This window comes from Nerophis lumbriciformis, linkage group LG03 (genome assembly GCF_033978685.3).
Source record: "Nerophis lumbriciformis linkage group LG03, RoL_Nlum_v2.1, whole genome shotgun sequence".
Classification (NCBI taxonomy): domain Eukaryota; kingdom Metazoa; phylum Chordata; class Actinopteri; order Syngnathiformes; family Syngnathidae; genus Nerophis; species Nerophis lumbriciformis.
In genome coordinates, this window is record NC_084550.2 from 37172940 (window position 1) to 37190000 (window position 17061).

The 17061-nt window shown below is 34.7% G+C and overlaps 1 protein-coding gene across 4 annotated transcripts in view; it reads left to right on the plus strand.

Annotated features, from left to right (window-relative positions):
• The window catches only part of LOC133583860 (receptor-type tyrosine-protein phosphatase gamma-like), a 941097-nt gene that overhangs the window by 784204 nt on the left and 139832 nt on the right, over positions 1-17061 (plus strand). For all 4 annotated transcript variants that reach the window (XM_061937677.2, XM_061937679.1, XM_061937678.1 and 1 more), the window contains one exon: positions 13888-13996. In XM_061937677.2, the coding sequence (XP_061793661.1) occupies positions 13888-13996 (109 nt within the window). The remainder of the gene's footprint in view (positions 1-13887; positions 13997-17061) is intronic.

The following is a 17061-nucleotide window of genomic DNA, read 5'->3' on the forward strand; positions in this document are numbered from 1 at the left end:
GTATGACTCGGCCGGGGTTTGAACTCACAACCTACCGATCTCAGGGCGGACACTCTAACCACTAGGCCACTGAGTGTTTCAGTAGTGTATGTAAGAGCATTTCAGTAGTGTTTATAAGAGTGCTTCAGTAGGGTATGTGAGAGAAAAACATTTCAATTGTTTGTGAGAGCATTTCAGTAGTGTATGTAAGAGCATTTCTGTAGTGTATATAAGACCGTTTCAGTAGTGTTTATAAGAGCATTTCAGTACTGTTTATAAGAGCATTTCAGTAGTGTTTACAAGAGCATTTCAGTAGTGTTTATAAAAGCGTTTCAGTAGTGTTTATAAGAGTATTTCAGTAGTGTTTATAAGAGTGTTTCAGTAGGGTGTGTGAGAGAAAAAACATTTCAATTGTTTATGTAAGAGCATTTCAGTAGTGTTTATAAGAGTGCTTCAGTAGGGTATGTGAGAGAAAAACATTTCAATTGTTTGTGAGAGCATTTCAGTAGTGTATGTAAGAGCATTTCTGTAGTGTATATAAGACTGTTTCAGTAGTGTTTATAAGAGCATTTCAGTACTGTTTATAAGAGCATTCCAGTAGTGTTTATAAGAGCGTTTCAGTAGTGTTTATAAGAGCATTACAGTAGTGTTTATAAGAGCGTTTCAGTAGTGTTTATAAGAGCATTTAAGTATTGTATGTAAGAGCATTTCAGTAGTGTTTATAAGAGTGCTTCAGTAGGGTATGTGAGAGAAAAACATTTCAATTGTTTGTGAGAGCATTTCAGTAGTGTATGTAAGAGCATTTCTGTAGTGTATATAAGACCGTTTCAGTAGTGTTTATAAGAGCATTTCAGTACTGTTTATAAGAGCATTTCAGTAGTGTTTACAAGAGCATTTCAGTAGTGTTTATAAAAGCGTTTCAGTAGTGTTTATAAGAGTATTTCAGTAGTGTTTATAAGAGTGTTTCAGTAGGGTGTGTGAGAGAAAAAACATTTCAATTGTTTATGTAAGAGCATTTCAGTAGTGTTTATAAGAGTGCTTCAGTAGGGTATGTGAGAGAAAAACATTTCAATTGTTTGTGAGAGCATTTCAGTAGTGTATGTAAGAGCATTTCTGTAGTGTATATAAGACTGTTTCAGTAGTGTTTATAAGAGCATTTCAGTACTGTTTATAAGAGCATTCCAGTAGTGTTTATAAGAGCGTTTCAGTAGTGTTTATAAGAGCATTACAGTAGTGTTTATAAGAGCGTTTCAGTAGTGTTTATAAGAGCATTTAAGTATTGTATGTAAGAGCATTTCAGTAGTGTTTATAAGAGTGCTTCAGTAGTGTATGTAAGAGTATTTCAGTAGTGTTTATAAGAGTGTTTCAGTAGGGTGTGTGAGAGAAAAACATTTCAATTGTTTATGTGAGAGCATCTCAATAGTGTATGTAAGAGCATTTCAGTAGTGTATATAAGACTGTTTCAGTAGTGTTATAAGAGTGTTTCAGTAGTGTTTATAAGAGCATTTCAGTAGTGTTTACAAGAGCATTTCAGTAGTGTTTATAAGAGCGTTTCAGTAGTGTTTATAAGAGCGTTTCAGTAGTGTTTATAAGAGCATTACAGTAGTGTTTATAAGAGCGTTTCAGTAGTGTTTATAAGAGCATTTCAGTATTGTATGTAAGAGCATTTCAGTAGTGTTTATAAGAGTGCTTCAGTAGTGTATGTAAGAGTATTTCAGTAGTGTTTTTAAGAGTGTTTCAGTAGGGTGTGTGAGAAAAACATTTCAATTGTTTATGTGAGAGCATTTCAATAGTGTATGTATGAGCATTTCAGTAGTGTATATAAGACTGTTTCAGTAGTGTTTATAAGAGTGTTTCAGTAGTGTTTATAAGAGCATTTCAGTAGTGTTTACAAGAGCATTTCAGTAGTGTTTATAAGAGCATTTCAGTAGTGTTTATAAGAACATTTCAGTAGTGTTTTTAGGAGTGTTTCAGTAGTGTTAATAAGAGCATTTCAGTAGTGTTTATAAGAGCATTTCAGTAGTGTATGTAAGAGCATTTCAGTAGTGTTTATAAAAGTGTTTCAGTAGGGTGTGTGAGAGAAAAACATTTCATTTGTTTATGTGAGAGCATTTCAGTAGTGGATGTAAGAGCATTTCAGTAGTGTTTATAAGAGCATTTCAGTAGTGTTTATAAGAGCGTTTCAGTAGTGTTTATAAGAGCATTTCAGTAGTATTTATAAGAGCATTTCAGTAGTGTTTATAAGAGCATTTCAGTAGTGTTTATAAGAGCGTTGAGTAGTGTTTATAAGAGCATTTCAGTAGTGTTTATAAGAGCATTTCAGTAGTGTACGTAAGAGCATTTCAGTAGTTTTATAAGAGTGATTCAGTAGTTTTTATAAGAGCATTTCAGTAGTGTTTATAAGAGCGTTTCAGTAGTGTTTATAAGAGCATTTCAGTAGTGTTTATAAGAGCATTTCAGTGGTGCATGTAAGAGCATTTCAGTAGTGTTTATAAGAGTGTAGTAGTAGTATTTATAAGAGCATTTCAGTAGTGTACGTAAGAGCATTTCAGTAGTGTTTATAAGAGTGTTTCAGTAGTGTATGTAAGAGCATTTTAGTAGTGTTTATAAGAGTGTTTCAGTAGGGTGTGTGAGAGAAAAACATTGCAATTGTTTATGTGAGAGCATTTCAGTAGTGTATGTAAGAGCATTTCAGTAGTGTTTATAAGAGTGTTTCAGTAGTGTTTATAAGTGTTTCAGTAGTGTTTATAAGAGCATTTCAGTAGTATTTATAGGAGCATTTCAGTAGTGTTTATAAGAGCGTTTCAGTAGTTTTTATAGGAGCATTTCAGTAGTGTTTATAAGAGCGTTTCAGTAGTGTTTATAAGAGCGTTTCAGTAGTGTTTATAACAGCATTTCAGTAGTGTACGTAAGAGCATTTCAGTAGTGTTTATAAGAGTGTTTTAGTAGTGTATGTAAGAGCATTTCAGTAGTGTTTATAAGAGTGCTTTAGTAGGGTGTGTGAGAGAAAAACATTTCAATTGTTTATGTGAGAGCATTTCAGTAGTGTATGTAAGAGCATTTCAGTAGTGTATATAAGACTGTTTCAGTAGTGTTTATAGGAGCATTTCAGTAGTGTATGTAAGAGCATTTCAGTAGTGTATATAAGACTGTTTCAGTAGTGTTTATAAGAGCATTTCAGTAATGCTTATAAGAGCATTTCAGTAGTGTTTACAAGAGCATTTCAGTAGTGTTTATAAAAACGTTTCAGTAGTGTTTATAAGAGTATTTTAGTAGTGTTTATAAGAGTGTTTCAGTAGGGTGTGTGAGAGAAAAAACATTTCAATTGTTTATGTGAAAGCATTTCAGTAGTGTATGTAAGAGCATTTCAGTAGTGTATATAAGACTGTTTCAATAGTGTTTATAAGAGCGTTTCAGTAGTGTTTATAGAGCATTTCAGTAGTGCATGTAAGAGCATTTCAGTAGTGTTTATAAGAGTGTTTCAGTAGTGTATGTAAGAGCATTTTAGTAGTGTTTATAAGAGTGTTTCATTAGGGTGTGTGAGAGAAAAACATTTCAATTATTTATGTGAGCGCATTTCAGTAGTGTATGTAAGAGCATTTCAGTAGTGTTTATAAGAGCATTTCAGTAGTGTTTAAAAGTTAAAGTTAAAGTTAAAGTACCAATGATTGTCACACACACACTAGGTGTGGCGAGATTATTCTCTGCATTTGCCCTATCACCCTTGATCACCCCCTGGGAGGTGAGGGGAGCAGTGGGCAGCAGCGGTGGCCGCGCCCGGGAATCATTTTGGTGATTTAACCCCCAATTCCAACCCTTGATGCTGAGTGCCAAGCAGGGAGGTAATGGGTCCCATTTTTATAGTCTTTGGTATGACTCGGCCGGGGTTTGAACTCACAACCTACCGATCTCATGGCGGACACTCTAACCACTAGGCCACTGAGTGTTTCAGTAGTGTATGTAAGAGCATTTCAGTAGTGTTTATAAGAGTGCTTCAGTAGGGTATGTGAGAGAAAAACATTTCAATTGTTTGTGAGAGCATTTCAGTAGTGTATGTAAGAGCATTTCAGTAGTGTATATAAGACTGTTTCAGTAGTGTTTATAAGAGCATTTCAGTACTGTTTATAAGAGCATTTCAGTAGTGTTTACAAGAGCATTTCAGTAGTGTTTATAAGAGCGTTTCAGTAGTGTTTATAAGAGTATTTCAGTAGTGTTTATAAGAGTGTTTCAGTAGGGTGTGTGAGAGAAAAAACATTTCAATTGTTTATGAGAGCATTTCAGTAGTGTATGTAAGAGCATTTCAGTAGTGTATATAAGACTGTTTCAATAGTGTTTATAAGAGCGTTTCAGTTGTGTTTATAAGAGCATTTCAGTAGTGTTTACAAGAGCATTTCAGTAGTGTTTACAAGAGCATTCCAGTAGTGTTTATAAGAGCGTTTCAGTAGTGTTTATAAGAGCATTACAGTAGTGTTTATAAGAGCGTTTCAGTAGTGTTTATAAGAGCATTTAAGTATTGTATGTAAGAGCATTTCAGTAGTGTTTATAAGAGTGCTTCAGTAGTGTATGTAAGAGTATTTCAGTAGTGTTTATAAGAGTGTTTCAGTAGGGTGTGTGAGAGAAAAACATTTCAATTGTTTATGTGAGAGCATCTCAATAGTGTATGTAAGAGCATTTCAGTAGTGTATATAAGACTGTTTCAGTAGTGTTATAAGAGTGTTTCAGTAGTGTTTATAAGAGCATTTCAGTAGTGTTTACAAGAGCATTTCAGTAGTGTTTATAAGAGCGTTTCAGTAGTGTTTATAAGAGCGTTTCAGTAGTGTTTATAAGAGCATTACAGTAGTGTTTATAAGAGCGTTTCAGTAGTGTTTATAAGAGCATTTCAGTATTGTATGTAAGAGCATTTCAGTAGTGTTTATAAGAGTGCTTCAGTAGTGTATGTAAGAGTATTTCAGTAGTGTTTTTAAGAGTGTTTCAGTAGGGTGTGTGAGAAAAACATTTCAATTGTTTATGTGAGAGCATTTCAATAGTGTATGTATGAGCATTTCAGTAGTGTATATAAGACTGTTTCAGTAGTGTTTATAAGAGTGTTTCAGTAGTGTTTATAAGAGCATTTCAGTAGTGTTTACAAGAGCATTTCAGTAGTGTTTATAAGAGCGTTTCAGTAGTGTTTATAAGAACATTTCAGTAGTGTTTTTAGGAGTGTTTCAGTAGTGTTAATAAGAGCATTTCAGTAGTGTTTATAAGAGCATTTCAGTAGTGTATGTAAGAGCATTTCAGTAGTGTTTATAAAAGTGTTTCAGTAGGGTGTGTGAGAGAAAAACATTTCATTTGTTTATGTGAGAGCATTTCAGTAGTGGATGTAAGAGCATTTCAGTAGTGTTTATAAGAGCATTTCAGTAGTGTTTATAAGAGCGTTTCAGTAGTGTTTATAAGAGCATTTCAGTAGTATTTATAAGAGCATTTCAGTAGTGTTTATAAGAGCATTTCAGTAGTGTTTATAAGAGCGTTGAGTAGTGTTTATAAGAGCATTTCAGTAGTGTTTATAAGAGCATTTCAGTAGTGTACGTAAGAGCATTTCAGTAGTTTTATAAGAGTGTTTCAGTAGTTTTTATAAGAGCATTTCAGTAGTGTTTATAAGAGCGTTTCAGTAGTGTTTATAAGAGCATTTCAGTAGTGTTTATAAGAGCATTTCAGTGGTGCATGTAAGAGCATTTCAGTAGTGTTTATAAGAGTGTAGTAGTAGTATTTATAAGAGCATTTCAGTAGTGTACGTAAGAGCATTTCAGTAGTGTTTATAAGAGTGTTTCAGTAGTGTATGTAAGAGCATTTTAGTAGTGTTTATAAGAGTGTTTCAGTAGGGTGTGTGAGAGAAAAACATTGCAATTGTTTATGTGAGAGCATTTCAGTAGTGTATGTAAGAGCATTTCAGTAGTGTTTATAAGAGTGTTTCAGTAGTGTTTATAAGTGTTTCAGTAGTGTTTATAAGAGCATTTCAGTAGTATTTATAGGAGCATTTCAGTAGTGTTTATAAGAGCGTTTCAGTAGTTTTTATAGGAGCATTTCAGTAGTGTTTATAAGAGCGTTTCAGTAGTGTTTATAAGAGCGTTTCAGTAGTGTTTATAACAGCATTTCAGTAGTGTACGTAAGAGCATTTCAGTAGTGTTTATAAGAGTGTTTTAGTAGTGTATGTAAGAGCATTTCAGTAGTGTTTATAAGAGTGCTTTAGTAGGGTGTGTGAGAGAAAAACATTTCAATTGTTTATGTGAGAGCATTTCAGTAGTGTATGTAAGAGCATTTCAGTAGTGTATATAAGACTGTTTCAGTAGTGTTTATAGGAGCATTTCAGTAGTGTATGTAAGAGCATTTCAGTAGTGTATATAAGACTGTTTCAGTAGTGTTTATAAGAGCATTTCAGTAATGCTTATAAGAGCATTTCAGTAGTGTTTACAAGAGCATTTCAGTAGTGTTTATAAAAACGTTTCAGTAGTGTTTATAAGAGTATTTTAGTAGTGTTTATAAGAGTGTTTCAGTAGGGTGTGTGAGAGAAAAAACATTTCAATTGTTTATGTGAAAGCATTTCAGTAGTGTATGTAAGAGCATTTCAGTAGTGTATATAAGACTGTTTCAATAGTGTTTATAAGAGCGTTTCAGTAGTGTTTATAGAGCATTTCAGTAGTGCATGTAAGAGCATTTCAGTAGTGTTTATAAGAGTGTTTCAGTAGTGTATGTAAGAGCATTTTAGTAGTGTTTATAAGAGTGTTTCATTAGGGTGTGTGAGAGAAAAACATTTCAATTATTTATGTGAGCGCATTTCAGTAGTGTATGTAAGAGCATTTCAGTAGTGTTTATAAGAGCATTTCAGTAGTGTTTAAAAGTTAAAGTTAAAGTTAAAGTACCAATGATTGTCACACACACACTAGGTGTGGCGAGATTATTCTCTGCATTTGCCCTATCACCCTTGATCACCCCCTGGGAGGTGAGGGGAGCAGTGGGCAGCAGCGGTGGCCGCGCCCGGGAATCATTTTGGTGATTTAACCCCCAATTCCAACCCTTGATGCTGAGTGCCAAGCAGGGAGGTAATGGGTCCCATTTTTATAGTCTTTGGTATGACTCGGCCGGGGTTTGAACTCACAACCTACCGATCTCAGGGCGGACACTCTAACCACTAGGCCACTGAGTGTTTCAGTAGTGTATGTAAGAGCATTTCAGTAGTGTTTATAAGAGTGCTTCAGTAGGGTATGTGAGAGAAAAACATTTCAATTGTTTGTGAGAGCATTTCAGTAGTGTATGTGAGAGCATTTCAGTAGTGTATATAAGACTGTTTCAGTAGTGTTTATAAGAGCATTTCAGTACTGTTTATAAGAGCATTTCAGTAGTGTTTACAAGAGCATTTCAGTAGTGTTTATAAGAGCGTTTCAGTAGTGTTTATAAGAGTATTTCAGTAGTGTTTATAAGAGTGTTTCAGTAGGGTGTGTGAGAGAAAAAACATTTCAATTGTTTATGAGAGCATTTCAGTAGTGTATGTAAGAGCATTTCAGTAGTGTATATAAGACTGTTTCAATAGTGTTTATAAGAGCGTTTCAGTTGTGTTTATAAGAGCATTTCAGTAGTGTTTACAAGAGCATTTCAGTAGTGTTTACAAGAGCATTCCAGTAGTGTTTATAAGAGCGTTTCAGTAGTGTTTATAAGAGCATTACAGTAGTGTTTATAAGAGCGTTTCAGTAGTGTTTATAAGAGCATTTAAGTATTGTATGTAAGAGCATTTCAGTAGTGTTTATAAGAGTGCTTCAGTAGTGTATGTAAGAGTATTTCAGTAGTGTTTATAAGAGTGTTTCAGTAGGGTGTGTGAGAGAAAAACATTTCAATTGTTTATGTGAGAGCATCTCAATAGTGTATGTAAGAGCATTTCAGTAGTGTATATAAGACTGTTTCAGTAGTGTTTATAAGAGTGTTTCAGTAGTGTTTATAAGAGCATTTCAGTAGTGTTTACAAGAGCATTTCAGTAGTGTTTATAAGAGCGTTTCAGTAGTGTTTATAAGAGCGTTTCAGTAGTGTTTATAAGAGCATTACAGTAGTGTTTATAAGAGCGTTTCAGTAGTGTTTATAAGAGCATTTCAGTATTGTATGTAAGAGCATTTCAGTATTGTTTTTAAAAGAGTGCTTCAGTAGTGTATGTAAGAGTATTTCAGTAGTGTTTATAACAGTGTTTCAGTAGGGTGTGTGAGAAAAACATTTCAATTGTTTATGTGAGAGCATTTCAATAGTGTATGTATGAGCATTTCAGTAGTGTATATAAGACTGTTTCAGTAGTGTTTATAAGAGTGTTTCAGTAGTGTTTATAAGAGCATTTCAGTAGTGTTTACAAGAGCATTTCAGTAGTGTTTATAAGAGCGTTTCAGTACTGTTTATAAGAACATTTCAGTAGTGTTTTTAGGAGTGTTTCAGTAGTGTTAATAAGAGCATTTCAGTAGTGTTTATAAGAGCATTTCAGTAGTGTATGTAAGAGCATTTCAGTAGTGTTTATAAGAGTGTTTCAGTAGGGTGTGTGAGAGAAAAACATTTCATTTGTTTATGTGAGAGCATTTCAGTAGTGTATGTAAGAGCATTTCAGTAGTGTTTATAAGAGCATTTCAGTAGTGTTTATAAGAGCGTTTCAGTAGTGTTTATAAGAGCATTTCAGTAGTATTTACAAGAGCATTTCAGTAGTGTTTATAAGAGCATTTCAGTAGTGTTTATAAGAGCGTTGAGTAGTGTTTATAAGAGCATTTCAGTAGTGTTTATAAGAGCATTTCAGTAGTGTTTGTAAGAGCATTTCAGTAGTTTTATAAGAGTGTTTCAGTAGTTTTTATAAGAGCATTTCAGTAGTGTTTATAAGAGCGTTTCAGTAGTGTTTATAAGAGCATTTCAGTAGTGTTTATAAGAGCATTTCAGTGGTGCATGTAAGAGCATTTCAGTAGTGTTTATAAGAGTGTTTCAGTAGTATTTATAAGAGCATTTCAGTAGTGTACGTGAGAGCATTTCAGTAGTGTTTATAAGAGTGTTTCAGTAGTGTATGTAAGAGCATGTTAGTAGTGTTTATAAGAGTGTTTCAGTAGGGTGTGTGAGAGAAAAACATTGCAATTGTTTATGTGAGAGCATTTCAGTAGTGTATGTAAGAGCATTTCAGTAGTGTTTATAAGAGCATTTCAGTAGTGTTTAAACAAGTGTTTCAGTAGTGTTTATAAGAGTGTTTCAGTAGGGTTTATAAGAGCATTTCAGTAGTATTTATAGGAGCATTTCAGTAGTGTTTATAAGAGCGTTTCAGTAGTTTTTATAGGAGCATTTCAGTAGTGTTTATAAGAGCGTTTCAGTAGTGTTTATAACAGCATTTCAGTAGTGTACGTAAGAGCATTTCAGTAGTGTTTATAAGAGTGTTTTAGTAGTGAATGTAAGAGCATTTCAGTAGTGTTTATAAGAGTGCTTTAGTAGGGTGTGTGAGAGAAAAACATTTCAATTGTTTATGTGAGAGCATTTCAATAGTGTATGTATGAGCATTTCAGTAGTGTATATAAGACTGTTTCAGTAGTGTTTATAAGAGTGTTTCAGTAGTGTTTATAAGAGCATTTCAGTAGTGTTTACAAGAGCATTTCAGTAGTGTTTATAAGAGCGTTTCAGTACTGTTTATAAGAACATTTCAGTAGTGTTTTTAGGAGTGTTTCAGTAGTGTTAATAAGAGCATTTCAGTAGTGTTTATAAGAGCATTTCAGTAGTGTATGTAAGAGCATTTCAGTAGTGTTTATAAGAGTGTTTCAGTAGGGTGTGTGAGAGAAAAACATTTCATTTGTTTATGTGAGAGCATTTCAGTAGTGTATGTAAGAGCATTTCAGTAGTGTTTATAAGAGCATTTCAGTAGTGTTTATAAGAGCGTTTCAGTAGTGTTTATAAGAGCATTTCAGTAGTATTTACAAGAGCATTTCAGTAGTGTTTATAAGAGCATTTCAGTAGTGTTTATAAGAGCGTTGAGTAGTGTTTATAAGAGCATTTCAGTAGTGTTTATAAGAGCATTTCAGTAGTGTTTGTAAGAGCATTTCAGTAGTTTTATAAGAGTGTTTCAGTAGTTTTTATAAGAGCATTTCAGTAGTGTTTATAAGAGCGTTTCAGTAGTGTTTATAAGAGCATTTCAGTAGTGTTTATAAGAGCATTTCAGTGGTGCATGTAAGAGCATTTCAGTAGTGTTTATAAGAGTGTTTCAGTAGTATTTATAAGAGCATTTCAGTAGTGTACGTGAGAGCATTTCAGTAGTGTTTATAAGAGTGTTTCAGTAGTGTATGTAAGAGCATGTTAGTAGTGTTTATAAGAGTGTTTCAGTAGGGTGTGTGAGAGAAAAACATTGCAATTGTTTATGTGAGAGCATTTCAGTAGTGTATGTAAGAGCATTTCAGTAGTGTTTATAAGAGCATTTCAGTAGTGTTTAAACAAGTGTTTCAGTAGTGTTTATAAGAGTGTTTCAGTAGGGTTTATAAGAGCATTTCAGTAGTATTTATAGGAGCATTTCAGTAGTGTTTATAAGAGCGTTTCAGTAGTTTTTATAGGAGCATTTCAGTAGTGTTTATAAGAGCGTTTCAGTAGTGTTTATAACAGCATTTCAGTAGTGTACGTAAGAGCATTTCAGTAGTGTTTATAAGAGTGTTTTAGTAGTGAATGTAAGAGCATTTCAGTAGTGTTTATAAGAGTGCTTTAGTAGGGTGTGTGAGAGAAAAACATTTCAATTGTTTATGTGAGAGCATTTCAGTAGTGTATGTAAGAGCATTTCAGTAGTGTATATAAGACTGTTTCAGTAGTGTTTATAGGAGCATTTCAGTAGTGTACGTAAGAGCATTTCAGTAGTGTATATAAGACTGTTTCAGTAGTGTTTATAAGAGCATTTCAGTAATGCTTATAAGAGCATTTCAGTAGTGTTTACAAGAGCATTTCAGTAGTGTTTATAAAAACGTTTCAGTAGTGTTTATAAGAGTATTTCAGTAGTGTTTATAAGAGTGTTTCAGTAGGGTGTGTGAGAGAAAAAACATTTCAATTGTTTATGTGAAAGCATTTCAGTAGTGTATGTAAGAGCATTTCAGTCGTGTATATAAGACTGTTTCAATAGTGTTTATAAGAGCGTTTCAGTAGTGTTTATAGAGCATTTCAGTAGTGTTTACAAGAGCATTTCAGTAGTGTTTATAAGAGCGTTTCAGTAGTGTTTCTAAGAGCATTACAGTTGTGTTTAAAAGAGCGTTTCAGTAGTGTTTATAAGAGCATTTCAGTAGTGTATGTAAGAGCATTTCAGTAGTGTTTATAAGAGTGTTTCAGTAGGGTGTGTGAGAGAAAAACATTTCAATTGTTTATGTGAGAGCATTTCAATATTGTATGTAAGAACATTTCAGTAGTGTATATAAGACTGTTTCAGTAGTGTTTATAAGACTGTTTAAGTAGTATTTATAAGAACATTTCAGTAGTGTTTATAAGAGTGTTTCAGTAGTGTATGTAAGAGCATTTCAGTAGTGTTTATAAGAGTGTTTCAGTAGGGTGTGTGAGAGAAAAACATTTCAATTGTTTATGTGAGAGCATTTCAGTAGTGTATGTAAGAGCATTTCAGTAGTGTATATAAGAGTGTTTCAGTAGTGTTTATAAGAGCGTTTCAGTAGTGTTTATAAGAGCATTTCAGTAGTATTTATAAGAGCATTTCAGTAGTGTTTATAAGAGCGTTTTAGTAGTGTTTATAAGAGCATTTCAGTAGTGTTTATAAGAGCTTTTCAGTAGTGTTTATAAGAGCTTTTCAGTAGTGTTTATTAGAGCATTTCAGTAGTGTATGTAAGAGCATTTCAGTAGTGTTTATAAGAGTGTTTCAGTAGTTTTTATAAGAGCATTTCAGTAGTGTTTATAAGAGCGTTTCAGTAGTGTTTATAAGAGGATTTCAGTAGTGTTTATAAGAGCATCTCAGTAGTGCATGTAAGAGCATTTCAGTAGTGTTTATAAGAGTGTTTCAGTAGTGTTTATAAGAGCATTTCAGTAGTGTACGTAAGAGCATTTCAGTAGTGTTTATAAAAGTGTTTCAGTAGTGTATGTAAGAGCATTTCAGTAGTGTTTAAAAGAGTGTTTCAGTAGGGTGTGTGAGAGAAAAACATTTCAATTGTTTATGTGAGAGCATTTCATTAGTGTATGTAAGAGCATTTCAGTAGTGTATATAAGACTGTTTCAGTAGTGTTTATAAGAGTGTTTCAGTAGTGTTTATAAGAGCATTTCAGTAGTGTTTATAAGAGCGTTTCAGTAGTGTTTATAAGAGCGTTTCACTAGTGTTTATAAGAGCATTTCAGTAGTGTACGTAAGAGCATTTCAGTAGTGTTTATAAGAGTGTTTCAGTAGTGTACGTAAGAGTATTTCAGTAGTGTTTATAAGAGTGTTTCAGTAGGGTGTGTGAGAAAAAAACATTTCAATTGTTTATGTGAGAGCATTTCAGTAGTGTATGTAAGAGCATTTCAGTAGTGTATATAAGACTGTTTCAGTAGTGTTCATAAGAGCGTTTCAGTAGTGTTTACAAGAGCATTTCAGTAGTGTTTATAAGATCGTTTCAGTAGTGTTTATAAGAGCATTTCAGTAGTGTATGTAAGAGCATTTCAGTAGTGTTTATAAGAGTGTTACAGTAGTGTATGTAAGAGCATTTCAGTAGTGTTTATAAGAGTGTTTCAGTAGGGTGTGTGAGAGAAAATTATTCCAATTGTTTATGTGAGAGCATTTCAGTAGTGTATGTAAGAGCATTTCAGTAGTGTTCATAAGAGTGTTTCAGTAGTGTGTATAAAAGAAAAAGATTTCAGTTGTTTATGTGAGAGCATTTCAGTAGTGTATGTAAGAGGAACTCTGAATAATGTCCCTAACGGCCCCTCATACCACTGGTCCTTGTACCGCTCGCCCTCATCAATCCCAGGTTTGCAGATTGCCGATCTGGCCAGCGCGAGCGGGGGCGTGTCTCGGGGCGCTGCCACACACACACACACACACACACACACACACACACACACACACACGCACACACACGTCTACTTTTGCTCCATCTTACAGTACAGGCCAAACGTTTGTACACACCTTCTTATTCAATGCGTTTTCTTTATTTTCATGACTATTTACATTGTAGATTGTCACATCAAAACTATGAATGAACACATGTGGAGTTATGTACTTAACAAAAAAAAAAAAGAGAGAAATAACTGAAAACATGTTTTTGTATTCTAGTTTCTTCAAAATAGCCACCCTTTGCTCTGATTACTTTTTCGCACACTCTTGGCATTCTCTCCATGAGCTTCAAGCGCACCTGTGAAGTGAAAACCATTTCAGGTGACTACCTCTTGAAGCTCATGGAGAGAATGCCAGGAGTGTGCAAAGCAGTAATCAGAGCTAAGGGTGGCTATTTTGAAGAAACTAGAATATAAAACATGTGTTCATTCATAGTTTTGATGTGACAATCTGCAATGTAAAATAAAGAAAACCCATTGAATGAGAAGGTGTGTACGTTTGACTGAAAGCATTAAGAAGTGGGACTAGCTGCAGTGTGCTCAAACAACCACCCGGTAGCATCTGTGAGCAGACAATACGGTATCATCTCTTTCTCTTTCGGACTTACCAGGTCCTTAGTGCATTCTTCACTGGCGATGATAGTGAAGGATGACAATGTAACCTACTGTACGTTCTCTCATCATGGAAACTAGGGAGTATGCCCGTGTGTGTGTGTGTGCACCGAAACGGGTGTTACTATAGCAACAGGGTGAACTCATTGTGTTTGGTTCTGTAAGCAAAACTACGTGTCCAAAAAATGACTCCCTACGTTTTCCATTCTACTCGAAGAAGAAATATCCCTGGCAATTTTAACCCTTTTTTTTGTGTGTGTTTGTCACACAGGAGGCTGTCATTTCTCCCGTCTCAACCGACGTGTTGTATCTCTTTCGGGTTCAGGCTGTCTGCACCAATGACATGCGCAGTGACTTCAGTCAGAGCATGCTCTTCAGAGGTAAGACGCCTGTGCAGCCACACACACACACACACACACACACACACACACACACACACACACACACACACACACACACACACACACACACACACACACACACACACACATACACGCACACACACTTACATTCTTGTATTTGTTACCTTCTTGAGACCTCCGAAAAATGCCTACCTCTTTAGAACCAGCCTTTCTAGATATATAAAGATGTGTATTTGCAACATTAATAATATATGCATACTATGCAAATATAAAAAAAAGCTTGTTGTGAAAAATGAGTTGGAATTTCACGAGAAAAAGGTCCCAATTTCTCAAGAAAAACTTAGAATTTTGGCAGTGTTATAATAAAAGTGGTCATTTTAATCAACGCAAGTCAAAACTTTACAAGAAAAACTGAACATTTGTGCAATATTATGAAAAAAGTTGGAATTGCACTCAATAACAGTCGCAATTTTACAAGAAAAGCTTAACATTTTGGCAATTTTATGAAAAGAGGCGTCATTTTACGCGACAAAAGTCACAATTTTATGAGAAAACTTTAAAATTTTGGCAATATTATAATAATCGGAATTTTACTCAAAAAATATTCACTTTTTTTTACAAGAACACCAAAAACATTGGCAATGTTGTGATAACAGTCAGATTTTTATATGACCAATGTCACCATTTTGCATTAAAAAGTAATAATTTTACATTAAAAAATTTACATAAAAATTAATAATTTAATGAGAAACATGTCAGGACTTGGACTATGGAGTTTTTGTTTTCCCAAGATGCAAGAGAATTTGGATCGGACATGGCTTGAAGGTGGGTACATGATTTATTTATTACTATCAAAAAAGGAATAAACGAAAAGCGCGCACAATGGCGGAGGTAAAAAAAACTTGGCGAATGAAAACAAAACTTGCACAAAGGCAGAAACTGAACACGAAATAACAAAACACTTACTGTGGCATGGGACCGTGAACAGGGCTTGAAACGAGAGGATAGCAGGGTTAGAAAGGATATGACACCAGGACGAACAACAGAAAATGAAAAGCTTAAATAACACAGACATGATTAACAACAGGTGCGTGACTCAAAACAGGTGCGTGACATGACAGGTGAAACTAATGGGTAACTATGGTGACAAAACAAAACAAAAGTGCACAAAAAGTCCAAAAATTAAACCGAACATTACTAAAACAAAACATGATCACACAGACATGACAAAACAGAAATAATATGAGACATTTTTCCCAATTTTATAAGAAAAAAGTCGACACAATGTGAGAAAAAGACTGCTTTTAGTTATTTTTTTATGTTATATTTTTTTGTTGGTAATTGGTTTTTAATCTTCATTACTTACTTCAAGTTATTACAGTATGTCTCTATATACAGTACATGTACCGTATTTTTCGGACTATAAGTCGCAGTTTTTTTCATAGTTTGGCCGGGGGTGCGACTTATACTTTTTTTTAGGGATATTGCGTGATGGTTAAAATTTTGAAAAAAACTTCGAAAAATATAATAAGCCACTAGGAACTGATTTTTAATGGTTTTAACCATTCTGAAATTGTGATAATGTTCCCCTTTAAGACCTTCAGTATATAAGTATGTGGAATTAAATTATGGAATGGATTAAGCAAATAAATCAAACAAAGCACTAATTTGATACACTTTGAATGTTCAAAATACATCCATTCATCCAGTTTTCTACCGCTTGCCCCAATTGTTTACAAAATACAAGGAATAATTGTGACAAAACTTTTAAAATCATGGAAAATGATATATGAATGATCTCATTATATGAAACATAACTGACTTCACTACCGTATTTTTCGGACTATAAGTCGCAGTTTTTTTCATAGTTTGGCCGGGGGTGCGACTTATACTCAGGAGCGACTTATGTGTGAAATTATTAAAACATTACCGTAAAATATCAAATAATATTATTTAACTCATTCACGTAAGAGACTAGACGTATAAGATTTCATGGGATTTAGCGATTAGGAGTGACAGATTGCTTGGTAAACGTAAAGAATGTTCTATATGTTATAGTTATTTGAATGACTCTTACCATAATATGTTACGTTAACATACCAGTTGGTTACTTATGCCTCATATAACGTACACTTATTCAGCCTGTTGTTCACTATTCTTTATTTATTTTAAATTGCCTTTCAAATGTCTATTCTTGGTGTTGGCTTTTATCAAATACATTTTCCCCAAAAATGCGACTTATACTCCAGTGCGACTTATATATGTTTTTTCCCTTCTTTGTTATGCATTTTCGGCAGGTGCGACTTATACTCCGGTGCGACTTATACTCTGAAAAATACGGTATATATTTTAGTAAAAAGAAACAACTATTCTGTCTAAGCCTGGGCCAAGAAAAAAAAACAAAAAAACTCATAGCCATTGCACACATAAGCATGTGTGTAAGAGGGAAGCATCAAAGAACACAAAGGACATTAAAGACATTAAAAGAGCAGAGGTGATGCAAGCAGTCACTTCTAGCCACAGCTACAAAAGCAAAAAAACAACAACAAAAAAACAAATATAAACATAAAAAAAAAATCAACCAATAATATACATTGCGTACACACATAGACAAGCAACCAAACAAAAACATTTCAACACCCACATATACTGTGGTGGCCTCTGCGGTGTTCCACGCCATCGTCTGCTGGGGCCGGGGGGAGCATGGCCAGAGACAGGAGCAGACCCAACAAAGCAACCAAGAAAGCCGACTCCACCCTCAGCCGCACCACCAACTCTCGACCAGTGTCCAGTCCGCATGGATGAGCGAGGATACGTCTAAGGAGACCGAGGTGTCCGATACCTGCTCATTCAGCCAAGACACTGTGAAGCTCCGCAGCCCAGTCTCTTCATCCGCATCCCCTCCAGTCTCTCCAAACGGACTCTGGTGTGGCAGAGACCCAGCAGCTGGTCTCCATGGCCAAAAGGCTCCCGAGAGGCAGATCCAGAAGTTCACAAAAAAGCACCGCAGAAGTCACAAAAGTGCCAACCCTTGTCTCACAGTCCCAAAGGGTCATACTTGCCAACCCTCCCGAATTTTCCGG